The 26,406-nt window shown below is 39.2% G+C and overlaps 1 protein-coding gene across 7 annotated transcripts in view; it reads left to right on the top strand.

Moving 5' to 3' along the window:
- The window catches only part of AHI1 (Abelson helper integration site 1), a 220,130-nt gene that overhangs the window by 151,514 nt on the left and 42,210 nt on the right, over positions 1-26,406 (top strand). For 6 of the 7 annotated variants that reach the window (XM_027551631.1, XM_027551630.1, XM_027551632.1 and 3 more), the window contains one exon: positions 23,975-24,137. In XM_027551631.1, the coding sequence (XP_027407432.1) occupies positions 23,975-24,137 (163 nt within the window). Of the gene's footprint in view, positions 1-23,974; positions 24,138-26,406 lie in introns of those variants that run through there. The other variant, XM_027551634.1, reaches the window with a different exon arrangement.

Genomic DNA, 26,406 nt, shown 5'->3' with positions numbered 1-26,406 from the left:
GCTTAACTGAATCATAAAGGAAATATGGGATTTTTAAAAGGAGTAGGATATTCTAGACTGGAGTAACAGTGTGACTGAAGATAGTAAGGAAAGGAAAGTACACAAAGTTTATAGATGGAGACAGTTGGCATGAAGCAGAGCTTTTCAGAACATGAGATAGATTAAGAAAAGGTAATTGGGGCATAATTTATCAAGATCATTGCATATTAGATAAAGAATTGAGACTTTATCAGTATAAGCAACAGTAAGGCATTTGAGGATGAGAATAATATGATCAAGGGGTGATGTTTTTTTAAAAAATTAAAATAAAAGCACACATGAAATTGCAGGTAGTGGAGACCAGAAGAAAGTAGGTGCTCTGTGAAGCTATTATAATCCACTTTCCATGGTGTTAAGAATCTGAATAAGGAAGGAACAGTGGAAATGGAAATAGAAGTATGCTTACGAGAAATATTTGGAAACTAGAGTCAGTATTGGAAACTCAAAAGAAAAAAGGTAACATAGGAGACAGACACAGGTTACTGAGAGAATGATGGCTGTTAACAGATTTTTTTAAAATAGGGATACAGGATGATGTTTAGAGAAGAATAGATTCTGTATTAGACGTGTTAAATTTCACATAACCACAGGCCATGTACAAGTAGAAATGTTCAGTAGAGAACTGAGAATATAGGCTTGGACCTCAGAAAAGAGGATGAATTTGAAGATCTGCATTTGTTCTGCTTGAGAGAGCCACACTGCACAGCTCTGGACTCCAGAAGGGAGCTCCAATGGTGAGAGGGCCCAGGCCTCAGTTGTGGGAATCCCACGCATCATCATGGATGGGGACAAGCAGACCCTTCACAACAGGTGTCCAAAGGCCTCGTCCTGGAAGGAGGCAGATATCCAGTCTTTAGAGAAAGCTTGGCCAGAAACCAGACTGTTTCTACTCATCTCCTAAGTTTGTGCTCCACAGAGTTATCTATCCAAGGCATTGGTGGTGTTGTTTAGTTGAGAAATTGTGTCCAACTCTTTGTAACCCCATGGACTGTAGTCTGCCAGGCCCCCCGTCCATGGGATTGTCCAGGCAAGAATATTGGAACGGGTTGCCATTTCCTTCTCCAGGGCTTCTTCCCGACCCAGGGATCCAACCCACGTCTCCCGCATTGGCAGGCAGATTCTTTACCACTGAGCCATCAGAGAAGCCCATATCCAAGCATAAACATCATATGTTAAAGGTCTTGGGGTGCACCCTATCTCCTACCAGTTGAAGGCCAAGCTATGTAGCATGTGATTTGAAGCCTTTTGCTACCTTTTTAGACTTACTTCCAGCTTTTCCCCCATGTTCACGCTGGCTGCTCTGAGCTACTTTTAGTTCTCTAAACATGTCCAGGTCTCTCGCAGTGAGGAGTAATTTTAGAAGAGGGCTTAAGAACACTGAGTCCAGACCAGATGTCCTGGCTTAAAGTCCTGCTTTGGCCACTTTTACTCCATGTGACTTCAGACAAGATTCTTTATCTCTTTATCTGCAAATGAGGGTAATACCTACTTCAAGGATCGTTGTGAGGAATGAATGAGTTGAGATACATTCCACTCAATATGTTTCTGTATAACGGATATTGAATATTATTTCATCACAGGAGATGGCCAGATAATAAGAACAAGACCATGTCCCAACCCTAAGGTCAAGAATCCAAGGGAGGACCCCAGAGTCCCAGCTAGAGCATGGAAACCAAGAGCCAGGAAATCTGATAAATGTTGCCTCAAAGGCCTGCCTGTGTCTTGATCAACCTCCTTTCTTTTTCTCTTTTCATATGTATGTATTTATTGCGTATTGTGGCTTTTTCTGGGAGTTAATGCAGAAATCCAGTTACACCAGGACAGATCAGATCAGATCAGATCACACCAGGACAACAAACATATAAACTAGGACTGTCTTGGGCAATCCTAAATGTGTGAGCACCTTATCCATCCATTCTGTAAGTCATAGCAGCCAGAGTGAACTTTCTAAAATGAGAGTCAGAATGGATTATCCTTCTCCTTTTTAACACTCCTCAATAACTTCCTCTTACATGTACAGTTAAACCCCAGATCCTTTCCTGGGGCTTACAGGGCCTTGCATGATTTGGTCTCTGCCTACCTCTTCAGCATCAACTTATGACATTCTCTGCTCTGAGTTTCTGGAACACAGCCAGCCTTTCTCACACTCACCTATCAGCCTTGAACATTTGGCCTCTCTGCCAGGAATATACACACCCTTTGGCATAATGGGCTTTTTCTTTAGATCCCAGTAAATGTCAGGCGTTCAGAGGATCTTCCTTCATCACTCTATCTGAAGTAGATATTCCCCACTTAGTCTTTTTTATTGCACTTTTTTTCCCTTCTTAATGTTTATCTCAATTTGTAATTTTTTGTTCAGTTATTTTCATACTTATCTTTTTGTCTTCCTCAGTCAAATGGATGTAAGTTTCCTGAAAATAGGGGCCATGTCTGCTTTCATCACCGTTTCTTATAGATTGTCAGCATATACAGTTTAAATGAATAAAGACTGAAACTATAGAAATAAGCGCAAAGAGCTAGCTTAGACCTCAGGGATGTCCATATTCAGAAGGTTGGAAAAAGCCCCATGGAAGACAGAGAAGAGAGACATAGAAAGTCAGGAATTGTGTAGCATCTCAGAAGCCAGGGGAGTCTAAATAGAGGGTGTTTTTGTGCTGTCATGGGTAGTCAGAAATGTTTGGGAGATTGGGAGCAGAATGGAAGCATGATGAACTGGAAGCAGTTTAGGAAACCTGTCTTGAGAGGAGGATGGAAAATGCAATAGCAGTTAACATAGCCTTGTGTGTATATTGTTGACTTACACAAAAGAAAGTAATGTTGTGTCAAAGGGCTGCCATGAAAGAAACCCATATAGAACAATGAAGTAAATGTTTCTTTTTCCACATTCTTCAAAAATGAAAAGTTAAGTTTTTGTATTTATGCAACATTATTACTTTCAAAACGTTTCTCAGAGGAAGGGAAAAATCCAGGAACCTCAATGGAGAGAAAGATGCAGACTGTATTTTAGCATTTGACAAAGGAGCAGCGTAAGGGCAGCTGTAGCAAGATTCCTTTGTTGTTTTTGTTCAGTCACTAAGTCATGTCCAACCCCATGGACTGCAGCACACCAGACGTCCCTGTCCTTCAGTATCTTCTGGAGTTTGCTTAAACTCATGTCCACTGAGTTGGGTGATGCCTTACTAAGTACTTAAAACTTTTCTAGTTGGTAAAATGAGGATGTTTGAAGAAGCTGATCTTTTAGGTATACTTTTGGGTCTTTTTTATCTGCTCTTACTATTCCAAGAAAACATATTAAAGAAGAAAAACTAAACAAATTTCTGATAGTCATCACTTGAATAATCACTGATCATTTCTCTCATTCTTTCTGTTCTCAGGACTCAGAATCACCCGTTTACTATATATCTATAATATATAGAGAGAGCTCACTTGTGTCTACTGAATTGACTGACAAATGCCCATCACCACCATTGCTACTAGAAATTTCATGCTGCTTAATTAATGGACATGGGTTAGTTGTCTTTAGTAGATCAAAAACCTAAGTCCTTTCAATACCAACCAAATCTCTCCACTTTCGTAAGCCCAGTGCTTGGTGAAATGATGCCAAGCAGTAGAATATGGTGTTGAGATAACTGTTTAACTCAGCAGGCGTTGGAGAGTATGTGCAGTACAGCAGGGAGAAGAAGGGACACTGGTCCTGCTGCCTGGGGCTCTACTGAAAGAGCACCCAGTAATCTATTTGGCTCTTTTCAGTCTCTATCTTTCCTGTCTTTACAACAATAAAAACATGTTCAGTTATATAAACTGGTAGAAGTTGAGGAATCAGCTCATCAAAACTATGAATCAAGAATAATTCAAAAGTACATATATCTCCTAAAACAGTACATCCAAAGCATTAAAAAAAAAAAAAAAAAACTAAAATGAAAATCTTTCCATTTTAGATTCTAGCTGAAATACTTTCTTAGTTAAGCTAGTGAGATGTCTAGAAGTATGAACACATGGTTCCCTTGAGACCTGACTCCAGAGGAATTATTTTTGGTCATTTTTTTTTCTCCTGAAAAGGGCAAAAAGAGCAAGTGCTGGAAAGGAGTCTGTTCCCTCGGGAACTTAAACTGGGAAGACAGGAGCCAGAAGGCAGGAGCTCTGTAAAATGCCATAAGGGGAGCTGGCAATGTGCCCCACTCAAAACATTTGCTACGCCCTCTAACCTGTTTCTTTGGAGTAGTACTTACTGTCACTGTAAGTGCAGTTTGTGTTTCTGTAATACAAATTAGCCAACGTGCAGTTAGTAAATAGATGAACGATGTCAATAAGATTGCTGAAGACTTTTTCCTGCATGGTTTAAGTTCACAGCCATCAAAGGCAGGCTTTTCTCATAACCAAATGGAAAGACTGAGTAATTTTAGAAAAAAAGCTGAAATGCCTTTTGCTAGTGGCTGATTTAGTAGCTTCAATAGCTGCTAGTACAAATGAAGAAGCTGCAAAAACATTTCCCTTAATTTCAGAAAAATTGTTTTGTTTGAGAGATGAAGAAATCTAAAACCTGATTGGGTTTTTAATTTTGATTAACTGGTCTCTACTGAAAGTAAATTTTTTCATGGACCTGACTTAACAGTCGTGCTGGGTGCAGATACCAGCAGAGGTTTAATACTTTGATTTAATGCTTTGATTAGGATTGTTAGTTTCTATCAGCACTCTAGTTATAAGTTCCATGGATTTTAAGTAGTCTGAAACAACTGCATTTTTCATGAGCCTCATTCTACAGAATGCAAGGCTTTATAGCAGAAAGGCCTATAAAAATTATGGAATTTTGTCTCCCCTAGTAAAATGTAAACACCACTAAAAGAGAGGTTTTCCACGTTCTTGTTCAGCGCTACAATATGAGAACTGTCAACTGCGTCACACGTGGTATCACTAGCTATTATTTATATTACTAGTGTTCATAATGATCCCAAACCTCCAAGATTGTTCATCATAATTATATGTGCATTGACTACTTACTCTTGCCAGTGTATCTTTATACTTACTTTCTTTTCATCTGTGTAATTCTTCAATAAGTATTATCCCTTATTATTATCCCAATTTCATAAATTAGGAAACTGAGGCACTGAAAAGATAAGTGTCTTCCCTAGGGTCACACAAATAGTGAGCCAGGAAATCCTTTTTCTTTTTAGTTAACATGTTACCGAAGAGCCTCTGGAGTTCTTGTTGTTTGCCGGAGACTGCACTATCTGCTAATAGTGGGCTATTCTGATGAAAGCATTGCAGTGTTTCTAATCTCTACACATCTTTAGCCATTTAGCTTCAACGTATGAGAAGGATGTATCACTGGTTACTAAAAAAAAAAAAAAAAAAAACAACAGTCCCCTTGCTTGTGGATACATTCTTTCCTAGAAAACAAAAATTACTTCTACTTTAGAAACTCTGTGTTTTTGTTAATTACTCAAGTTTTGTGCTTTACTACAAAAGATTAGTATCTTGATTTTGCTTTGCTTCTAGATTGTTACAGAACAAGTCAGTTTCCTCTTCTATAAACATGGCTCTTGAGATGTTTGGGTCTGTCTGTCTCATCTTGACCATCTCTTTTTTAAGATAATTCCATCCATTTAATCCTACTGAATCTATACTGAATCCATCCAGTTTGTTCACGTTCTTTAGAAATAGCATCCAGAACTGAACTTAATATTCTAGTTGTGATATGAAAAAGAGTGATATTTTGGGTTTCTGTCATCTGGATACTGTGTTTGATATTGATTTTAAAAATAATTTCTTGATATTTTAAAAAATTTACTGTCAAACCTGTCTTCCCATTATCTACCTGTTTGTGCCTCAGTATGCCCATCTCTTGAAAGGAGGTAATAATAGCACCCACCTCAGTGGGTGGTGCTGTTCACAGTACTGAGCTCAGTACTGTCTAGCTCACAGTAATCTCTCAGCTGTCCACTATTATTGTTTAGCCCTAAGTGCTGTGGTCCATTTATCCTTGTTGAATTTCAACAGTTTATTTTTTACTCACTATTCTTTTGAATCCTGATTATTTTTTTCAGCCCTGGTCACTCCTCAACTCTGTAACATGAGAAGATTTTGTAATGCCCTTTGTTAACTGTCTTTATTCACAACATTAGAAAAATATTGACCAACCAAACAAAATCAAAAAGGCAAAATTTTCTTTATCTATGGTCAGTTAAGGTTTTTGGAGAAGGCAATGGCACCCCACTCTAGTACTCTTGTCTGGAAAATACCATGGACAGAGGAGCCTGGTGCTCTGCAGTCCATGGGGTCGCTAGGAGTTGGACATGACTGAGCGACTTCACTTTAACTTTTCACTTTCATGCATTGGAGAAGGAAATGGCAACCCACTCCAGTGTTCTTGCCTGGAGAATCCCAGGGACAGGGGAGCCTGGTGGGCTGCCGTCTGTGGGGTCGCACAGAGTCGGACACGACTGACACGACTTAGCAGCAGCAGCAGCAGCAGCGGTGGTTAAAGTTTTTATTTATCAACAAAATGTCTTATAAATAAAAGCCATTTTGCTTGGGGGACATTACTGTTTAAAAGCAGGTTCAGTATAACATTGCTTTGTCCTTTAGCAAAACATTTACTTGCCTGTCTATTAAAATAAGATTTAGTGATTACTTGAAACTTTCCTTTTAATCAATATAAAATTTGATCCCTGTAAGGAAGCTTTAAATATATTATATAACTGAAACCAAAACTTGAGTCGATCATGCTATAAAATGAAGCAATTACCTAGAAAAAAATTTCAGACTTATTATTTTATGGGATATTGTTTTCTATTTGGGGAAAATTTAATCATAAGTTATCAAACTAGTCCTCTATGTTTTCTGCCTAGATGGACATTTGCTATCTCCCACTGCTCATGTTCCATAGATTCTTTCCTCACCTTGATAAACATACATGAGTTCACCAGGTTTTTTCTTCCTGTGACGCCTTTTATCCTCCCAGTTTCTCAGTGTCCCCAGAGATCAGTCTTCCAAGAATGCAGACACCTTTTGTTGTAACCACATTATTGGGTCACCCGTTAGTTTAATACATAAAGATTAAGTAGATAAGTCCCTAGAGGGATTGAAACTTCTTGTTCTGTGTTTTTAATTAAACTTTATAAAGTTTTCTCGTCACCATATCTTGGCCTGGTAATATGACGACATGAGCAGACTTCTCTTAAGTGCACTTTTTGGATTCAAAGCTTATTTTGACAAACCAGGAAATAAATTTCCTTTTCAGAAATGGACTTGGAGTTCATAGATCTATATTTTGTTTGGAAAATACAGTTATATTTAAAGTACTACATAAGTATTTGACTGCAAAACACCATTCCTCTTTGATAAAGAACTTTAGGAGTTGAGTAATAACAACCGTACCTAACATTTGTTGGGCACTCACCATGTACCACTCACTATGGAAAATGTTTTATGTAGGTTGCTTCATGAATGGATTAATTCTGTAAGATAAAAGCATTATCATCATCATCATCATCATTTGCCAGTAGAGAAACTGAAACACAAAAGGTCTTTAAGAGTCTTCTGGAAACATTTTAATTGAATGTGTTAATGCACTGTGATATATGAGCCAAAAATATTAACTCCCTAAGAGCAGAATCATTTTATACTACTAAACCATCACACTCAAATGTCAGTCAATGGCACAAAGCAGATTCTGTGGAAACTGGGAGCAGCTCAGGTAATATTAGCAGCAGTTAAAACCTATAAAAATAATTGTTAGGTTTTAAAACCCTGCTCTGTAGTGTGTATTATCTCATCCTATCTTGTATCATCACTGTAGCTTGTAATGGCATTAGACAGGGGTGGTAATGAAGAGAGTAGACGGCTGAGCAGTACTGATAGAACTGACCAGAATGACAGCTAAGAAGAGTCATGAGGACCTTGAGGATAGGAAAGAGCCAAATCCTCCCTCTTCATCATCTACCATGGATGTTACCTAAGAAAGCCAATTGCAAACTTTGTTTCTTGGAAAACATCCCATCTACCCATCAAGAAGTTTTAATCAGATATGATTTGAGGTTAGTGGATAGGGCCTTAGATTTCCTCAGAATAGTGGCACTTCAGTTCTCATAGCTGTGGGGTGGGCTAAAGACACATAAGTAACAAAAGTAATCTGGATGTGAGAAGGGGATCTTGGGGTTTGGTGGGAAGAAAGGGGCCCAGAAGCTGTGGTTTTTCTAGTGCACTGGCAGAGTCACCTGTGACCTTGAGAAAGGAAATTACAAACACCTGCTATGCTTCAAACTATGCTACCCACATGCCACAGACAGCTGTTTGAAGAACTGGACTAAAAAGAACAGGAATGAAAAGGTAATCGCCCAAGAATGAGGTGATTGGACTTTTCCCTTCTTCCTTGAGACCTACTTTTAAAACTCATTGCACACACTCAAGTGTCAGCTGGTACTTAAGCATGAATGACTCCTTAGTTGATGTTTCTAATCTTAATTATTCTTTTCTTTCTCCATTCTACTAGAAAAATCTTTATAATAAATATATAGGCTGTTAACCATTTGGTAACCAAAGAACCTGAAAATGAGTACAGCTCAATAAAATTACCACCTTCCTTGGGACTTATTTAGGTCATACCTGAATGGTCTAGTGGTTTTCCCTACTTTCTTCAATTTAAGTCTGGATGAAGCACAAGGTGGAATCAAGATTGCCAGGCAAAATATCAGTAACCTCAGATATGCAGGTGACACCACACTTATGGCAGAAAACGAAGAACAACTAAAGAGCCTCTTGATGAAAGTCAAAGAGGAGAGTAAAAAAAGTTGGCTTAAAACTCAACATTCAGAAAACCAAGATTGTGGCATCTGGTCCCATCAGTTCATGGCAAATAGATGGGGAAACAATGCAAACAGTGACAGACTTTACTTTTTTGGGCTCCTAAATCACTGCAGATGGTGACTGCGGCCACAAAATTAAAAGATGCTCCTTGGAAGGAAAGTTATGACCAACCTAGACAGCATATTAAAAAGCAGAGACATTACTTTGCTGACAAAAGTCCGTCTAGTCAAGGCTGTGGTTTTTCCAGTAGTCATGTATGGATGTGAGAGTTTGACTATAAAGAAAGCTGAGCACCGAAGAATTGATGCTTTTGAACTGTGGTGTTGGAGAAGACTCTTGAAAGTCCCTTGGACTGCAAGGAGATCCAGCCAGTCCATCCTAAAGGAAATCAGTCTTGAATATTCTTTGGAAGGACTGATGCTGAAGCTGAAACTCTAATACTTTGGCCACCTGATTCGAAGAACTGACTCATCTAAAAAGACCCTGATGCTGGGAAAGATTGAAGGTGGGAGAAGAAGGGGATGACAGAGGATGAGATGGTTGTCCAACTCAGTCATGTCTGACTCAATGGACATGAATTTGAGTAAGCTCCAGGAGTCGGTGATGGACAGGGAAGCCTGGAGTGCTTCAGTCCATGGGGTCACAAAGAGTTGGACATGACTGAGTGACTGAACCGAACTTTGGACTTGTATGTCACTAATACTACCAGAATCCTGGAGAAGGGAGTGGCAACCCACTCCAGTATTCTTGCCTGGGAAATCCTATGGACAGAGCCTGGGGGCTACAGTCCATGGGATCACAAAGAGTCGGACATGCCTGAGTGACTAACACTACCAGCTGCTTAGTTCTTAACTGACAAAACCTTGGTGATACATTAAGCTTATCTATTTCTCTTATGTTCGACATGTATTGTTTACTCCTTCTGTTACATTTTCACAATATGACCTCTTTTGTGCATTTCCACAGTCAGAATCAAGGCTCTTCTCTCTGACATGAATTGCTATGGTCTCCATCTCTGTGTTATTTTTGCTTGTATCTATTCCTTTATTCATCATGGCTAACTTCACTTTTTGTAGCCATAATTTCTATGATTTTTTTTTTAGTAACAGCTTTATTTGGATATAATTCACATAGAAAAATGTTTGCACTTGACCCAGAGGGATGGCATGGGGAGGGAGATGGGAGGGGGGTTCAGGATTGGGAACACGTGTACACCCGTGGTGGATTCATGTTGATGTAAGACAAAACCAATACAATATTGTAAAGTAAAAAAAAAAAGAAAAATGTTTATTCTTTTACAGTCTGCAGGTCATTGAATTTTAGTCTATTCAGTTTTGAACCCATTATCAGTGTCCAATTTTAAAACATAGTGCTCACCCCGAAAAGAAATCCCATACTCAGTAGTAGTCACTGCCCCACTCCATTGCCTTCTCTCCCTAGCCCCTGGCAAATAATAATCTGATTTCTATCTCTCTGGATTTGCCTATTGTGGACATTTTACATAAATGCCGTCATAATATACCTGACCTTTTGTATCTAGCTTCTTTCACTCGGCATGTTTTCAGAGTTCATCCATGTTATAGTATGCATCTTTTTTATGGCTGAATAATAGTCAATTATGGATATGCCACATTTTATTTATTCTTTTATTTATTGATGAGCATTTGGGTTGCTTCCAGTTTTAGCTGTTTTGAATAATGCTGTATGAACATTTACATACAAGCTTTTGCGTGGACATTGGTTTTCATTTCCCTTGAGTGTGTATTTAGTACTGAAATTGCTGTGTCATATAGTAACTGTGTTTAACATTTTGAGGAACTGCCAAAATGTTCTCTAAAGTACCTGAACCATTTTGCAATCCCACCAGCCAAGTATGAGAGTTTCAATTTCTCCACATCCTCACCAACACTTGTTAGTATCTTTTTTATTATAGTCATTTTATTGAGTGAAAAGTGATATCTCCTGATTTTGATTTGCATTTTTTAGTGATTAATGAGGTTAGCATATTTTGTAGTGCTATTTGTGTCTCTTATTTGGAGAATTTATTCAAATTCTTTGACTGTTTTCTATTTGAGCAAATTATAATTATATTTTACTATATAATTGTCTAAATTAGATATATTTTAATGAATATGGTATGTATGTATGTATGTATGTATATATGTAGGGGATTCGGATCTTATCATACCAAGGGTAGAAATACAGTTTTGTTTTTAGAAATCGAGTTGAAGTTAGCACATCTACATTTAATTTGGAAAATAGGATCACATTTATAGTTGTGGGTGCCCTCTAGAAATATTTCTATTTTAAAACACCATGCCTCTGTGATAACTTAAAGAACTCTGGCATTTGAATCATAATAATTATACCTGAAACATACTATATGCCTTTCATATGCCAGGAATATAGCATATAAATCAGTTCAGTTCAGTCACTCAGTCGTGTCCGACTCTCTGCAACCCCATGAATTGCAGCATGCCAGGCTGTCCATCACCAACTCCCGGAGTTCACTCAAACTCATGTCTCTCGAGTCAGTGATGCCATCCAGCCATCTCATCCTCTGTCATCCCCTTCTCCTCCTGCCCCCAATCCCTCCCAGCATCAGAGTCTTTTCCAGTGAGTCAACTCTTCACATGAGGTGGCCAAAGTACTGGAGTTTCAGCTGTAGCATCATTCCTTCCAAAGAACACCCAGGAGCTATCTCCTTTAGAATGGACACCAACTTAATTTCAATAGTGTGTAAAAACTTTAATTCAGTTCTTTTCCTTCCTGCGTCCTTTTTGCTATTATGGTCATAGAAATTGCATCTTTATACATTGTAAACCATCAGCACATTTTATAATTCTTCATGAAGTTACCTTTTAAATCAGGTGAAAAGTTGCTTTTAAAAAAGGACACTTACACTGTCTTTGCATTTACTTATGTAATTACCTTTATCAGTGCTCTTTATTTATATGGATTTGAGTTACTGTTAAGTGCCCTTTTATTGCAGCCTGACTCCCATTAGTTTTTCTTAAAGGGCAGGTCAACTAGCAACAAACTCTGTTATCATTTATCTGGAAATGTATTAGTTTCTTCTTTTTTTACATGGTGATTTTTCTGGATATTGAATAGTAGATTGAGTTTTCTTTCCACATTTAATGTTGAAAGCATCCTCTTACTAACTTCTGAACTCCAAAGTTTCTGATGAGAAATCTACTGATGATCTTATTGAGAATCCCTTCTATGTGATGAATTGTTTTACTTTCACTGCTTTCAAGATTCTTGGTCTTCAATAGTTTGGCTACGATATATCTAGGTGTGGATCTTTCTTACACTGTATGGATTTTGTTTAAGCTCTTGAATGTGCAGATTAATTTTTTTAATCATTTTTGGGAAGTTTGTGCCATTATTTCTCTAAATCTTCTTTCTTCTCTTTTCTCTCTTCTGTGCTGTATGCTAAGTCACTTCAGTCATGTCTTACTCTGTGCTATAACCCTATGGACTATAGCCCGCCAGGCTCCTCAGTCCATGGGATTCTCCAGACAAAAATACTAGAGTGGGTTGCGTTTTCTTCTCCAGATCTTCCCAACCCAGGGATTGAACCCACATCTCTTGAATCTTCTGCTTTGGCAGGTGGGTTCTTTACCGCTAGCGCCACCTGGGAAGCCCTGTCTCCAAGCAAGAATACTGGAGTGGGTAGCCATTCCCTTCTCCAGGGAATCTTCCTGACCCAGAAGTTGAACCTGGGTCTCCCACATTGCAGGCAGATTCTTTACTGTCTGAGCCACCAGGGAAGCCCTGCCATTTGAAGTACTGTTTGGGAAGTTTTAGAATCTTTTACTCAACCATCTTCATCTCTATATGTATCATAATTATATTTATATGCTAAAGTAGAGATGTTTTCCATCAAGCTGCTGCTTCTGTGATATTACTATCTTCTTCCTCATTAAACCAAATACTCACATGTGTATACATGAACTTTTTTCAGAATTTTTGGATTATCATTGGATTTAGAAATAGACAAGCTTCAGTGTTTAAATAAGATGAGCAGTTACTTATTGATATCTTACTATCAGCAGCCTAAAAAGCTTTTCTTTTTCCATTTAAATTTATTATTTAAGATTCCTGCACAGAGTCTTCCCAAAGTAATTGAGCTTATAGTCATTTCAGCATAAATATAAACTGTAGTGATCAGATGGACACACATGTTAGTGTACATATTATCAGCTGTCACTTTGGCCTGATTTCTGTTTATCATATAACTTCCTAGTTTGATGGCTTCAAGAAATTGTAACTGAGAAGCTAATGTAAAGAAAAGTGCTTTGATGATCTTCTTCAGGTGCCATCTGTAATAGAAATACCAAGTCTTAAAGATCCTCCTTTGGGCATAAATCTTAGCAAAAGCCAAAGTCAGTGAACCAGACGTATATTTACTTGGTTCCACGCAGGCTTCTAACTTCAAACTTAAATATGTAAGGTTAGTGATTAACAGCATAGATTTAGGAGAAGAGCAAACCTGCTAACATTTAGAATCTGCCAAACTCTGTGATTTAGACAAATAATAATCTTTTAGTTTATAATTGAGGAAACAAAAGCATATATATGAACATGAAAGTTCCTCAGTCATGTCTGGCTCTTTGCAACCCATGGACTGTAGCCTGCCAGGCTCCTCTGTCCATGGAATTCTTCAGGCCAGAATACTGGAGTGGATAACTGTTCCCTTCTCCAGGGGATCTTCCAAACTCAGGGATCGAACCCAGGTCTCCCACATTGTAGGCGGATTCTTTACCAGGATTCATCTGCCTGCAATGTGGGAGACCTGGGTTCAATCCCTGGGTCAAGAAGATCCCCTAGAGAAGGAAATGGCACCCCACTCCAGTACTCTTGCCTGAAAAATCCCATGGATGGAGAAGCCTAGTAGCTGCAGTCCATGGGGTCACAGAGAGTCGGACATGACTGAGCAACTTCACTTTCACTTTTCTTTACCAGCTGAGCCGCCAGGGAAGCCCAAGAATCCTGGAGTGGGTAGCCTATCCCTTCTTCAGGGGAACTTTCCCACCCAGGAATCGAACTGGAGGTCTCCTGAACTGCAGGTGGATTCTTTACCAGCTGAGCTATCTGGGAAGCCCATTCAAAGGCATGATAGGAACTAAATAGGGTAGTTATGGATGTATATGTGAACATGTGTGTGCACGCAAATATATACCATGTGCATGTATTTGTATCTGCATACATACAAGCACATACATATATAGGGTAAAATGCTTAGCACATGCCTGAATAGTTCTCAAAAATATTAAGTACTATAACTCTTTGTATGCATTATATAATTGCTTGTTGTTTAGTCGCTGAGTTGTGCCTGCCTCTTTTGCGTTCCTATAGACTGGAGCCTTCCAGGCTCCTCTGTCCATGGGATTTCCCAGACAGAAATACTGAAGTGAGTTGCCATTTCCTTCTCCAGGGGATCTTCCCCACCTAGGCATCAAACTCACGTCTCCTGCATTGACAGGCAGATTCTTTACCACTGAACCACCAGGAAAGCCCCGATTTATTAGTATAGTAAGAGAACACTTCCAGGATGGAACAGTACAAGTCTGTTTGAAGAATGCAGTAGGATAAAAAAATAATATTCCATTTTTCATAAGGAGCATAATTTCTGTGTATAATCTTTATAAACTACTGCTTTGAAGTATGAAGTATAAAATTTATAACTACTAAGACTGTGTATAAAACTGAATAATATGTTTGCAAACATTCAGATTTACTTTTGTTTAAAAATATTGTCTTCAACTAGTTCTTTTTTACTAATTTTACATTTACTCATAGCTCATGGTTTGTTAGGAGAATTTTAAAATGATTATACTTTTTTAAGTAATTCATAAATTATTATTTTAATATTCATTATCAGCATGCACCCTAGTAGTCTTTATTGGCAGCTTAAAAGTAGAGAAACAGCAGAGTGACTTGTGCAGATATTAAAGATATCCCTTTTGTCAAAAGGGCCACCAGACCAAAAACAATGACACATAAAACGGAAACTCCCAAGGACAGGGCTGTGATCACTTCTTTCTCCCCAGCCTTTAAGAATAGCTCAGACACAGTTGTATCTAATTATTGCTGGGTGAACAGGTTTAATCTTTCAATTTTGCTTGTTTTTCTATTTTAAAAATTTCTTTAATCCTTAAGAGGTTGTAGGGAAACCTAAGAAATGTTTACTATGACTCCTAGTTGCCGTTTGAGCATGAGCTTTTTGAAAAAAATGATGAAGTAGATGTTAAAATTACTCAAATCTGGAGCTAGTCAGCATTTCAGTGAGACGAGGGAAACTGAGAAAGATAAGTAAAATAGGAAAGAGGAAACAAGTTTACTTTTTATAAGTTTTGCCAGTAACAGTTTGTTATAAAGCTTGATTTTATATTTTAAAATGTTTCTTAACCAAATGTTTGTTAACCATGTAGTCGCATATTTGATATGTGCAGACAATAAACATATAAGTTTTATAAAATAGGTCATCAAAATAAAGGTAACTAAACCTCAAAGTACATCAGAATCACCTGGCAGGCTTCTTAAAACAAATTTCTGGGTCCATCCCCAGAATCTATGGTTTTAGTTGGTCTGGAATGGGGCCCAAGAATTTGCATTTCTAACCAGTTTCCAGGTAATTTATCACTGCTAATCTGGAGGCCACACTTTGGGTTGGGTACCCTCATCTAAACCGATGACTCATAATTCTCCTTTTGTTATCCCTCCCAAGAAAAATAAAGTGCATTATCATTTTTCTTCACTAACAACAACAAAAATAATCCACAGTCCAATCTATAAAAGTCTGCATCATTTTCTTGATTTTTTTTAAAGGAAATAACCAATACAGAGATGTATTTTAGAGCCTTTTTCAACGAAGCACTAATAATTCACTGTAGCAAAGTATGTGAATGGTGATGTCCAGTAGGGTGTTTAATACCAATCATCATATGAAACCAGTAGCTTTATTTATAAGGTCCAAAATCTCAGTCATTCCTATTTGTCAAAGAAGGAAGAAGTATTTCCAACTGGTAAATTCCAAAGAAATGCTTTATCACTATTCTTCTTTAATTATGACTAGCAGGCTTTTCCTGTGTGGTATTACAGCAATCAGACAAGCTTTTCTGGTTCATGTGTGATCACAACGAATACAGTCACACTGTTATCCAGCAAATCAGTGTTTGAATTCATGTTAAAATTTGTGAATGCTGTTCTTTTGTAATAGGTATTTGAATACCTGGTATGATAGAATTTTAAAAATGGAAGGCATACCACCTAGCATCTGGTCCAGACCCCTTAGTTTACACACATCCAGTTTGTGTTTTGTGCTATGTTTTAGCTTTGGAGGCCCAATCAGGACTGAAAACTCACTATCTTGATTCCTAGTGTAGTATTTTTTCCATTAACCTTTACCAGAAGGTATTAGAAATTACATATTTTCAGTTATCTGTTTAATGAAGCATTTAAGGTCCATATATACTTACATAGCAGATAGTTTGATACAGAGACAATAAACTTTGTGCAATTATTATTTGTTTTCTTTATCTGTTTTCTTAATCACGCTAGTCTTTCTTATTATCCAGATAAGATCAGTTAAAAATAATAGGACTTTAGTTTCTTTTTATTAATATGTTCAGAGTTGTCTTACTTAGTGTTCATGGAAATAATTGTAAGAGACTGTGTGTATTTCTACCACATGATGCTAGAAATAGGGTTGTGTGTTTTTCCATTTATCTCATGAAATAAAATACAATCCCAGTGTCACTATTAGTAAAGGAGTCATTTGAATGTTTAGTAATGTACTTCTGTACAATTGAGGATTTATTGTTAAATTTGATTTTCTACTAAAGTTTTTAATCTGCTCTTTTATTCTGTTTTAATAATAAAGACCAAATAGTCCTTGTCATAATTGAGAAATGAGGCTTTCTTAAAGTTTAATTTCACTTGTTAACTGCTGGGAGGCAGCAGGCATGCACAGCCAGTGAGGGGACTGGTAGAGGTAAGGGGACCATGCCCAGTGCGGCTCACGGGCCGGGGCAGTGATTCTCAGGTGTGTAGTGACTGGCGACTGGGCAGTGGGCAAGACGTACCTGTATAGAAACTGTGCCAACAGCATGTTCCTGGAGAATTACGTGCCTGCCATCTTCAACTAGTACACAGTCAGTGTCACCACAGGCGACAGCTAGTACCTCCTGATTCTCTATGACACAGCCAAACAGGAAGACTAAGAACAGACAAGACTGATCATCTGAGGCTTTTATCTTATCCGATGCCTGATGTTCTCCTTATATGCTTCTCTGTGGTAAATGTAGCCTTATTTCAAAATGTGAAAGAGGAGTGGGTAACAGAACTTAAGTAATACATGCTAAATATACCTGTTGTATTAATAGGAACTCAGATCTCCAAGTGAAGTGAAGTCACTCAGTCATGTCCGACTCTGCGACCCTGTGGACTGTAGCCTACCAAGCTCCTCCCTCCGTGGGATTCTTCAGGCAAGAAGACTGGAGTGGGTTGCCATTTCCTTCTCCAGGGGATCTTCCCAACCCAGGGATCGAACCCGGGTTTCCTGCATTGGAGGCAGACGCTTTAACCTCTGAGCCACCAGGGAAGCCCATTCTCCAAGGTGATCCCTAAACAATACAAAGATATGAAAGACAAACCTGTGTCTGGAATAAGGGTGGAAACTAGAAAAAGAAATGGGAGCACACTGGCTATGTGGACTGTTCAACTTTAACACATCAGGGATTGAAGTGTTCAGTGAGCTATCATAGCCATTTTAACTTCAAAGCAACACACAGAAAAAAAAAAAAAGTTCAAGATGTATAAATGGTTTCATTTGATAAGAAACATTTCCAGTAGCCAAGAAAACAGTCCATTTCTCTCAGAAAGCATATGAAACGCTACAGCTACCCTCAGACTTCTTGTATATAATGAAGCAGTTTAAAACTTGAGAGTATTTTAAAAACCCTTTTATCAGAGTTCTATAAAATTCATTAAGAATGTTTCCCTAAAAACTGAAAAAGCAGCAAATCCATCTAAAGCCACCATCTATTCTAAATACTTTATTTCAACTAGAAAGTACTGTCTCTCAGGAGTTTCCTAGTTAAAAAGCTACAATCACCTCATATTGTAACTAGGAGGAAAACAGTGCTATAAAGATAACGACCTGGCTTATACCATCCATACTTTTGCATAGTCCTTCTGGAATCTATACAAAGAAGCATCTTCTCCCTTTGCTCCCATTACTTGTTCTTGTATGTAAGTTGCTTTCTATTTTAATACATACAGAGTGGTGAAATAACAAGGCCAACCACGTAGCCAAAGGTCACTCCAGGCCTTCAAGAGACAGGGACATCCCAGAGGAAACAATGTATAAGATCAAAGAAGAATAAGGGTTTTATCATCACTTGAGGCAGAAGTGTAACCTAAATATTTCTATCACCTGATGTGCTTTCTTTAAGAATACCAAGAGTGTAATAAAGTCCCAATTGCATTTATCATGAAAACTAAAAATGTACACATTTTAGTTAATGTGCATTAAATACCTGTAACAAGGCTTCTGTCAAGAAAAAAAATAGTTACTGAGGTGTTTCTTTTTGTTTCATCTTATATTAATTGATAATAATGCTGCCAAAAACCATAAGAAGTACCCTTAATAAGTCTTTGGCTGAGTACTGATCTGCACCCGCATGGGGCAGAACCCCATAATAAGGAACCGTCACTGGAGCAGGCTACCCAACAGAAAGAATAGTTGTCAGTCCTGTCAGCCAGATGGACAAGTCTCCTAATACGTGGGGCGTCAAGGGAGAATATCAGGAGAATCACGCCTTGGTGGTGGAGTTTATTGAGTCCTAGAGAAAAGTCTTCCAGAATATGCTCTAACAAAACTTGAAAGCAAACCTGAAAAGGGTCAGACCAATCTCAGCTCACTACCTGCCAGAAAAATGTCCAACACTCTTGAAAAGAACATGAGAAAACCCACCGCTCACCACAGTAAGCTACATACACATTAGTTTTCCAGGACTGTTGCGTCAGATTACCATGAACATGGTGTGGCTTAAAACAAGAAAAATTTATTCTTTCACTGGTCTGAAGGGCAGGATTCTGAAATCAAGGAAGCAAGTAAGAAGCAAAGGGAAGAGGTGCCTCACTGGCTGCATTCTCGCACGCCAAAACTCCCTGACGATTATGGACCCGCAGAAGCAGCGTTGGAGGAGCAAGTGCTCAAGTGTATGATTTATTCCACGTAACTTAGTTGGTTGCATGACTTGGGGTCATTGTGAGTATTAATTTTTGGATTGCTTCACGGATAACGTTGCAAGGAACATCGGCTGTTGAGAAATACTGGTTAATGTTCCTTCAGCACAGTGGTATCCATTGAGAAGTCTTCAGAGACAGCTATTCTAATGAAAAACCTCACAGAAGATAATGCAAAGAGGAATTCGCCTAACTGTCTTATGGTAGCCTAACAGACTCTGCCTAAACCAAAATATAGTATCTGGCAAACACTGCTAAGAAGTCTGAGAAATATGTCCAACAACAAAAAAAAAGCTTGCCAATGACCCTTCTGCCATGAGTGATTATGCCCAAGCAACTCAGCAAGCATTAAGTAAGGGAGAGAACTCTGTTTCAAATATGTCAATAATAATCAAAATGTGACCAAGTGGATTTTGTGGAAGACTTTATTTCCTAGACCTGTCATTACCAATATGAGCACATAAACACATATTTTTAAATTTCTTTCAAAAAAGAAAGATTGCTAAAAGATTTCATAAGTCAAGATAATTTCACAAAGATTTCATCAGTTCAAGATTTGGGTCATAGGTGGCTCAGAGGGTAAAGCGTCTGCCTGCAATGCAGGAGACGTGGGTTCAATCCCTGGGTCAGGAAGATCCCCTGGAGAAGGAAATGGCAACCCACTCCAGTACCCTTGCCTGGAAAATCCCATGGACAGAGAAGCCTGGGATCTCAAAGAGTCGGACATGACTGAGTCACTTCACTTCACTTCACTTCACTGAGGTACATTATAGAAGATACTTTTCAAGAGAGTGATCAGAACAGATTTTCTGTGACAAGACCTACCAAAATAAGAAGAAAATAGAAATAGCATTAATTCATGACAAAACTGCATGAAATTGTGTCTTCCAAAGCTTGGAGAATAAAGCTCCCAGTATGGCTTTACTTTATCCTAAAGCAGTGAGATGACAGCGAAATCTAATTGGAGAAGGAGAAGACGTGACTTCTGCCGAAGCCACTGCCAAATTAAAAGAAGCAAAGTTTACTGTGTACACTGTGATGCTCAGAAGAGAGTAGTAGTAGTGGAAGTGTTAGTTGTTCAGTCGTATCCAACTCTTTGTGAATCCATGAACTGTAGCCCTCCGTCCATGGAATTCTCCAGGCAAAAATACTGGAGTGGGTTGCCATTTCCTCCTCCAAGGGAATCTTCGCGATCCAGGGATCAAACCCGGTCTCCCACATTGCAGGCAGATTCTTCACTGTCTGAGCCACCAGGGAAGCCTCAGGAGAGAGTAAGTGATCTTCAAATGAGAAGATAATGATAAAAGCACACAGTGGGACTTCATTGGTGGTGCAATGGCTAAGACTGCACTCCCAATGCAGGGGGCCTGGGTTCAATCCCTGGCCAGGGATCTAGATCCTACCTGCTGCAACTAAAAGATCCTGCCTGCTGCAACTGAGACCTGTCACAGCCATATAAGTAAATTAAAATAAATATTTCTAAAACAAAAAGCCACACTGGAATACAAGCAGATTCTCACGATCCACGTGGCTTTTGTCATGTGTCTTCAGCATGATGATAGAATGGTCATATTATAACTCCACTGCCGCCCACATGTGGGCTGTTGGCATGTGAAACACACTGAGTTCTCAGTGGACAGCAATTTTTCACCTAAGTGTCGGTAATGGTGTGACAAAACAGGCAGCTTTAGGGAATGTAGTCTCTGTCCTAAGGGTGGTAGTTGAGGAGTTTAGCGATGAGGACATTGTTTCTACATCAGGAGATAGATTATAAGGGTGTGGAACACAGTGCCTTTAGCTGGGTGCCAATGAGGTATTGCCAGTTTGCAATACCATAAGAGATTGGTGAAGAAGGCTGAGCACCGAAGAATTGATGCTTTTGAACTGTGGTGTTGGAGAAGACTCTTGAGAGTCCCTTGGACTGCAAGGAGATCCAACCAGTCCATTCTGAAGGAGATCAGCCCTGGGATTTCTTTGGAAGGAATGATGCTAAAGGTGAAACTCCAATACTTTGGCCACCTCATGTGACGAGTTGACTCATTGGAAAAGACTCTGACGCTGGGAGGGATTTGGGGCAGAAGGAGAAGGGGACGACAGAGGATGAGATGGCTAGATGGCATCACTGACTCGATGAACATGAGTTTGAGTGAACTCCGGGAGTTGGTGATGGACAGGGAGGCCTGGCGTGCTGCAATTCATGGGGTCACAAAGAGTCGGACACGACTGAGCAATTGAACTGAACTGAACTGAAGAGGTTGGTAACTCGTGATTCTCTTGACATCGTCAGCTTATGTGACTGTATTCTGTTTTAGTTGGCCAGAGCTGCTGTAACATAGACAGGGTACTTAAACAACAAAAGTGTATTTGCTCACAGTTCTAGAGGCTAGAAGTCCAAGATCCAGTAGCTGGCCAGGCTGGTTCCTCCTAGCCTCTCTCCTTGCCACGCAGACGGCCACATTTTCGCTATGTCCTCAAGAGGACTTTTTCTCAGTGCACGTGTGCTCATGGTATCTCTTCCTCTTTCTACAGGCATGTCAAGATGAAGAACAATAGGAACAAATCCCCAGGCAGGTTCTGAGACGGGGTCTCAGGTGTCATGAAAGGGGCACAGTGGGCCTGCAGGTGACCCAGGGGTCAGTCTTCCCAGCACAGCCAACTGCCCATGTGCTGCTGTCCAAAAATGTGCCTTATCTCTCGTGAGTGGTGAGGGTAGCATGTCCCTCATCCCGTCCTCTGCTGCTTCTTTCCCATGTTCAATACTAGACAAAGATGGCCTATACGTGTATTTTGTTTAAAAAAAAAATGAAAGAAAAAATCATGAGTTTAAATCCTGATTCTACCACTTACTAGTTCACTATAAGCAAGTTACTAAATTTCTCTGTATATCAAATTTCTCATTTATGAAGCTGAAATAAGACTCTCTGCCCTCAACAGGATTGTCACAAAGGTTGAGTAAGAAAATTCACATAAGCAGCTGGCAAGGGACCCAGCACATGGCAGGCACATTTTAATTAGCTTTCCGCTTCTGTGATAGGGCAGCACAGGAGAATTCAGGAGAAGAGGTTTGGAGAAGGAAGAATGGAGGAAAAAATTAAGTCCCACTTGTACATGAGTGAGTTGGCATCAACGTACTGAAAGTTACAAAAGATTTGTCAGCTTTAAACAATATCCTACATAATAGGTTGTAAACTAGGGCCTATGCGAAGCAGTACAATAGGAATTGTATTTTTACCATTTAATTTAATTATCATTACTGCCCTTGTATGTCATTAGTGCCCTTATATTGTATAGTGACAGCAGTCAATTCCAAATGTATCCATTAAAATCTTCTGGTTCATATGTTAATAAATATTGTAAATTAATTAAAGGCACTACAAAGAGTTTTATAAGCTGTTATGGAATTCCTAGCTTCCCATGGCCCATACTATAAGTCTGAACCTTCCAGCATGTATGATCTGGCACCTACTTACTCCTGAACCCTCGGCTTTCCCACTTTCTATCCAGATTCTTCCCTCTAATGCCAGACTCCCACCATATTGAACTACTTGGGGTTTCTGTTCCCTGGACTCTCACATATGGGGTTCAGTGCCTGGGACATACTTTTCCATCTTTTCATCTGGCTAGTTCCTGATTGTCTGTCATTCTTGGCAAAGCCTAAGCAAGGTACCTCTTCTAGAAGTTATCCTATTTATCACTGTACGTTCACAGAACCAGGCACATTAGGATTTCAGTAAATACTTGTTAGGTGAATAAATCAGTACTCAACCTAAATGCTATGAGTCGGACACGACTGAGCAACTTCACTTTCATGCATTGGAGAAGGAAATGGCAACCCACTCCAGTGTTCTTGCCTGGAGAATCCCAGGGACGGGGGAGCCTGGTGGGCTGCCATCTGTGGAGTCACACAGAGTTAGACGTGACTGAAGTGACAGCAGCAGCAGCAGCAACCTAAATGCAAAGGGTTGTAATGATAGTTTTCCATTACATTATACTTGTATAGCCTATAAGTTTTCAAATTCTATTTGCATAGGGAAAAAGTGGAAGTAGTCTATTCTTTATATTGTATTATGTCCTGCTTTATACACTGCATCATGTCTGAAGTGGGTTGAGGTTTGCTTCCTTCTTGTAACTGCTATAAGGAATTTGTAGATGCCTCTGCAACCACTCATTTTGAATTTGGTTTTTCAAAAGAAAAAAGAATCAAATATAGTGACTACTGTAACGTAACAGAGAAAGAGGGTTCTCATAGGAAGGCCTTTCCTCTTAAATTTGTGAGTCTTGAAAATAAGCATATCAAGGTATTTTTAAAGGTAGATTTAGATTGTTGATATAAAATACCAGAAAAAATGGTATTTGTATAGAAATACATCACAAAAAGATACATTGACAGTAAACCCAAATGATTACAATGAAATTATGTAATCTGGTTGTTCCATTGCATTTTTCCTATTTTATAGAAGTGTTGACCTTCTGGAGATTTTTTTCTTTACTCTGATGCCTCTGCTTAGCACAGGGAATGGGACCAAATGTAGAATGAAACAATTCTAACAGTGAATGATGTGTGAGCTTCTTTTTTTTTTATTTGCTTCACAAGTAATTTACTTAAAAAAAAAATTAACATCTGCTATTTTGAAGCTAATCTTAGTGTATTGAATGCTCGTAACCATTTCTCAATCCCACAGCCTTTTATCTTGCTTCTCCTGCTGTGTTCCCACCACCCCTGATCCCATTAGCAAACCTTGAGACAGCCTCAGACTCACCAAAGTACTGCTTTGGTTTCAGCTGTTCTTCTGCAAGAGGAAGTGAATGTTGGGGGTTTTCTCTGTGGTACAGTTGTGATAAAGCTGTGGTGGTCTTATCTCTCCCTTAGGTAGTGGCTCTTTATGACTACACAGCGAATCGATCAGATGAACTAACCATCCATCGCGGAGACATTATCCGAGTGTTTTTCAAAGATAATGAAGACTGGTGGTATGGCAGCATAGGAAAGGGACAGGAAGGTTATTTTCCAGCTAATCATGTGGCTAGTGAAAGTAAGTTTTATGCTCCCTTCCTGGTTTACTAATATGGTGTAACTGATAGTCCCAGATTTTATCATCTTCTGCTCTTTAACTTGCTGTCTTGTTACTTTTGCATATGTTTACCAATGGGGTATTGCTCTTCATTCTCATGTTGCAAAAAAAAAAAAGAGGGGGGCATTAGTACACTCAAAAGCTATGACATTCTGAGATTGGAATGCCAGCTTCATGGACTTCCCATCCCAGGGGACCTGCCCATCTTGCTACCAACCTCCTTCAGCCCCTTTTCCTGGCCACCTGCTGCACACACACTGACGTCACCCTTCCTCCTGCCATTCCTGGGTTGACAGGCACCTAAGAACCTCTAGTTCCTCAACTCCCATTCTTTTTACGTTGTATCCCCAGGCTTAACTGGCACCTGATCAAAAAAAAAAAAAAGGCAATAGATTGTTCCATTCACAAGTAAATTAAGCCCTCATTTGTGAAAGGAAAAAGAAATGAGCTGGAGAAGAAATTCTAAATCCAAGTTTCTGAAAGCTGCAGATTTACTACCAGGCCTTGAGAGAAGAAAATAGAAGTAACACAGACAGCTTGAAAACAAAGGGTAAAGACTATCAAGCAAGGGGAGAGCGTAGCAGCGCTTCTTCAGAAAAACACGTCCCCATGGGTTGTCAGCTCGCTGTGGCGTAGGAAAAGCAGAATGCTCAGGGGTCAGGAGAACTGAGCACTAATCCTGGCATCACAGCCAAGACTGCCATGCCTCCGTTTCTTCCCACAGAACAAGGAAGTCAAACTCCATCATCTCTAAGCTTTCTTCCAGACACACTAAAATCATATAGTTCTATTAATTAAAAATAGAATAGAGGCAGCCAAGAGAACACTCTCCATTTTGAATGTTTACCAAGTCTTTTGTTTCTGCAAAATAATTATTAAAATAATAGTTGGTTTGGGGCTAGTCTCTGAAATTCCATTCAGTCCAAACTATGGCTGAACAAAAGCACTATTAATTTCTAACCTCAGTTCTAAATTTTTAAAGGAAACGAAATAAAGGAAAGGAGGAAGAATTTCTTCCATGAATCCTGGGTGCTGGGGGCTAGGCCCAGATAAAATTATTTCTCTTGGGGCATCACCTTCCAGGTTCTGCACCCAGCCCTTCCCATAGCTCCCTCCCCAAGAGCCCTGAATCTCACTGTAACTCCTTCCCCTCCCTTGTTTATCTGCAGCTTTCAGCAAACTCCTCCCCTCCAAAGTGCTAAGTGTCTCGAAAATTACCCACTTTTCTCTCCCATAAAAAAATTCTTAATTTCCTTTGTGCCATGGTTTTAATTCTTTTTCTCTGAGCATTAAACAGCTAATGACTCTTAAACCTTATATGAAATATACTTCTATGTTTAAAGGAGTATGCAGACTGGAGAAAAGTTAAGGCAGTGTGGAAGGAAGAAATCTGGAGACAGGTTAATTCCCAGGCCTCTCCCCTCCACTCAGCACTTCTTACTTCCCCGTCATCTCAGACATCCAGGTGGCTCCCCTCCCCTCCCAGTGATGGCTTCCCACAGGACCAGCAGCTGGAATTTTGCAGGGGTAGCTGCTGTTTTTAAACCAAGAGCTTCCTGCACAGTCCTAGTCACTCTGGAGAATATCTTTCATTTTAACTAGATATTATAATCAGTTATTTCTTCCAGATACAAGTGGAAACATTTAAAGTATTTTTCCACTTGATAGTATAAAATGATTGTGTATGTCCAGGCAGGAGGATATTAGATGCTAACTTTAGAATCTAATTAGTTTGCAGAAATAACCTCTTAGGTTTGCAAATATTGAAAAACTATAGATATTTGATCCACAGGGGATTAAAGATTCAATAAAACTTGGTTTTCTTCCTTAAGATCCAAAGTGGGACTTACAAAGCATACTACAGTAGCCATGCTTGGTGGCTGTGTGCAGAAAGCAGTTCCATGTCTCAGGAAGTGGATGTCCTTCTGATGCCATGATTCTTTATTGTACCCCGGAATAATTGATGGGGTTTTTTTTAGCATTAGTCATTGCTTATTGAGAAAGGCTTGCAAAGGCCAGAACAAACAAAAAGTTTTCAGAAAACCTGAGAATATGACTGAATTCTCAGTTCATAAGGCATTCTTTTCCTTTCCTTTTATCCTGCTTTTTACCTGAATGCAACAAAAACTCACCTGCCCAGTTTTAACATTCGAGGAAAAATGACTGTCAGCAGCATATTCCACTCTGAAAATAGTAGGAGAAATTCTCCTTTATCCAAAACCAGTTATAC

Source organism: Bos indicus x Bos taurus, chromosome 9, assembly GCF_003369695.1.
Source record: "Bos indicus x Bos taurus breed Angus x Brahman F1 hybrid chromosome 9, Bos_hybrid_MaternalHap_v2.0, whole genome shotgun sequence".
In the NCBI taxonomy this organism is placed as follows: domain Eukaryota; kingdom Metazoa; phylum Chordata; class Mammalia; order Artiodactyla; family Bovidae; genus Bos; species Bos indicus x Bos taurus.
This window is presented reverse-complemented; position numbering and strand designations above follow the sequence as displayed.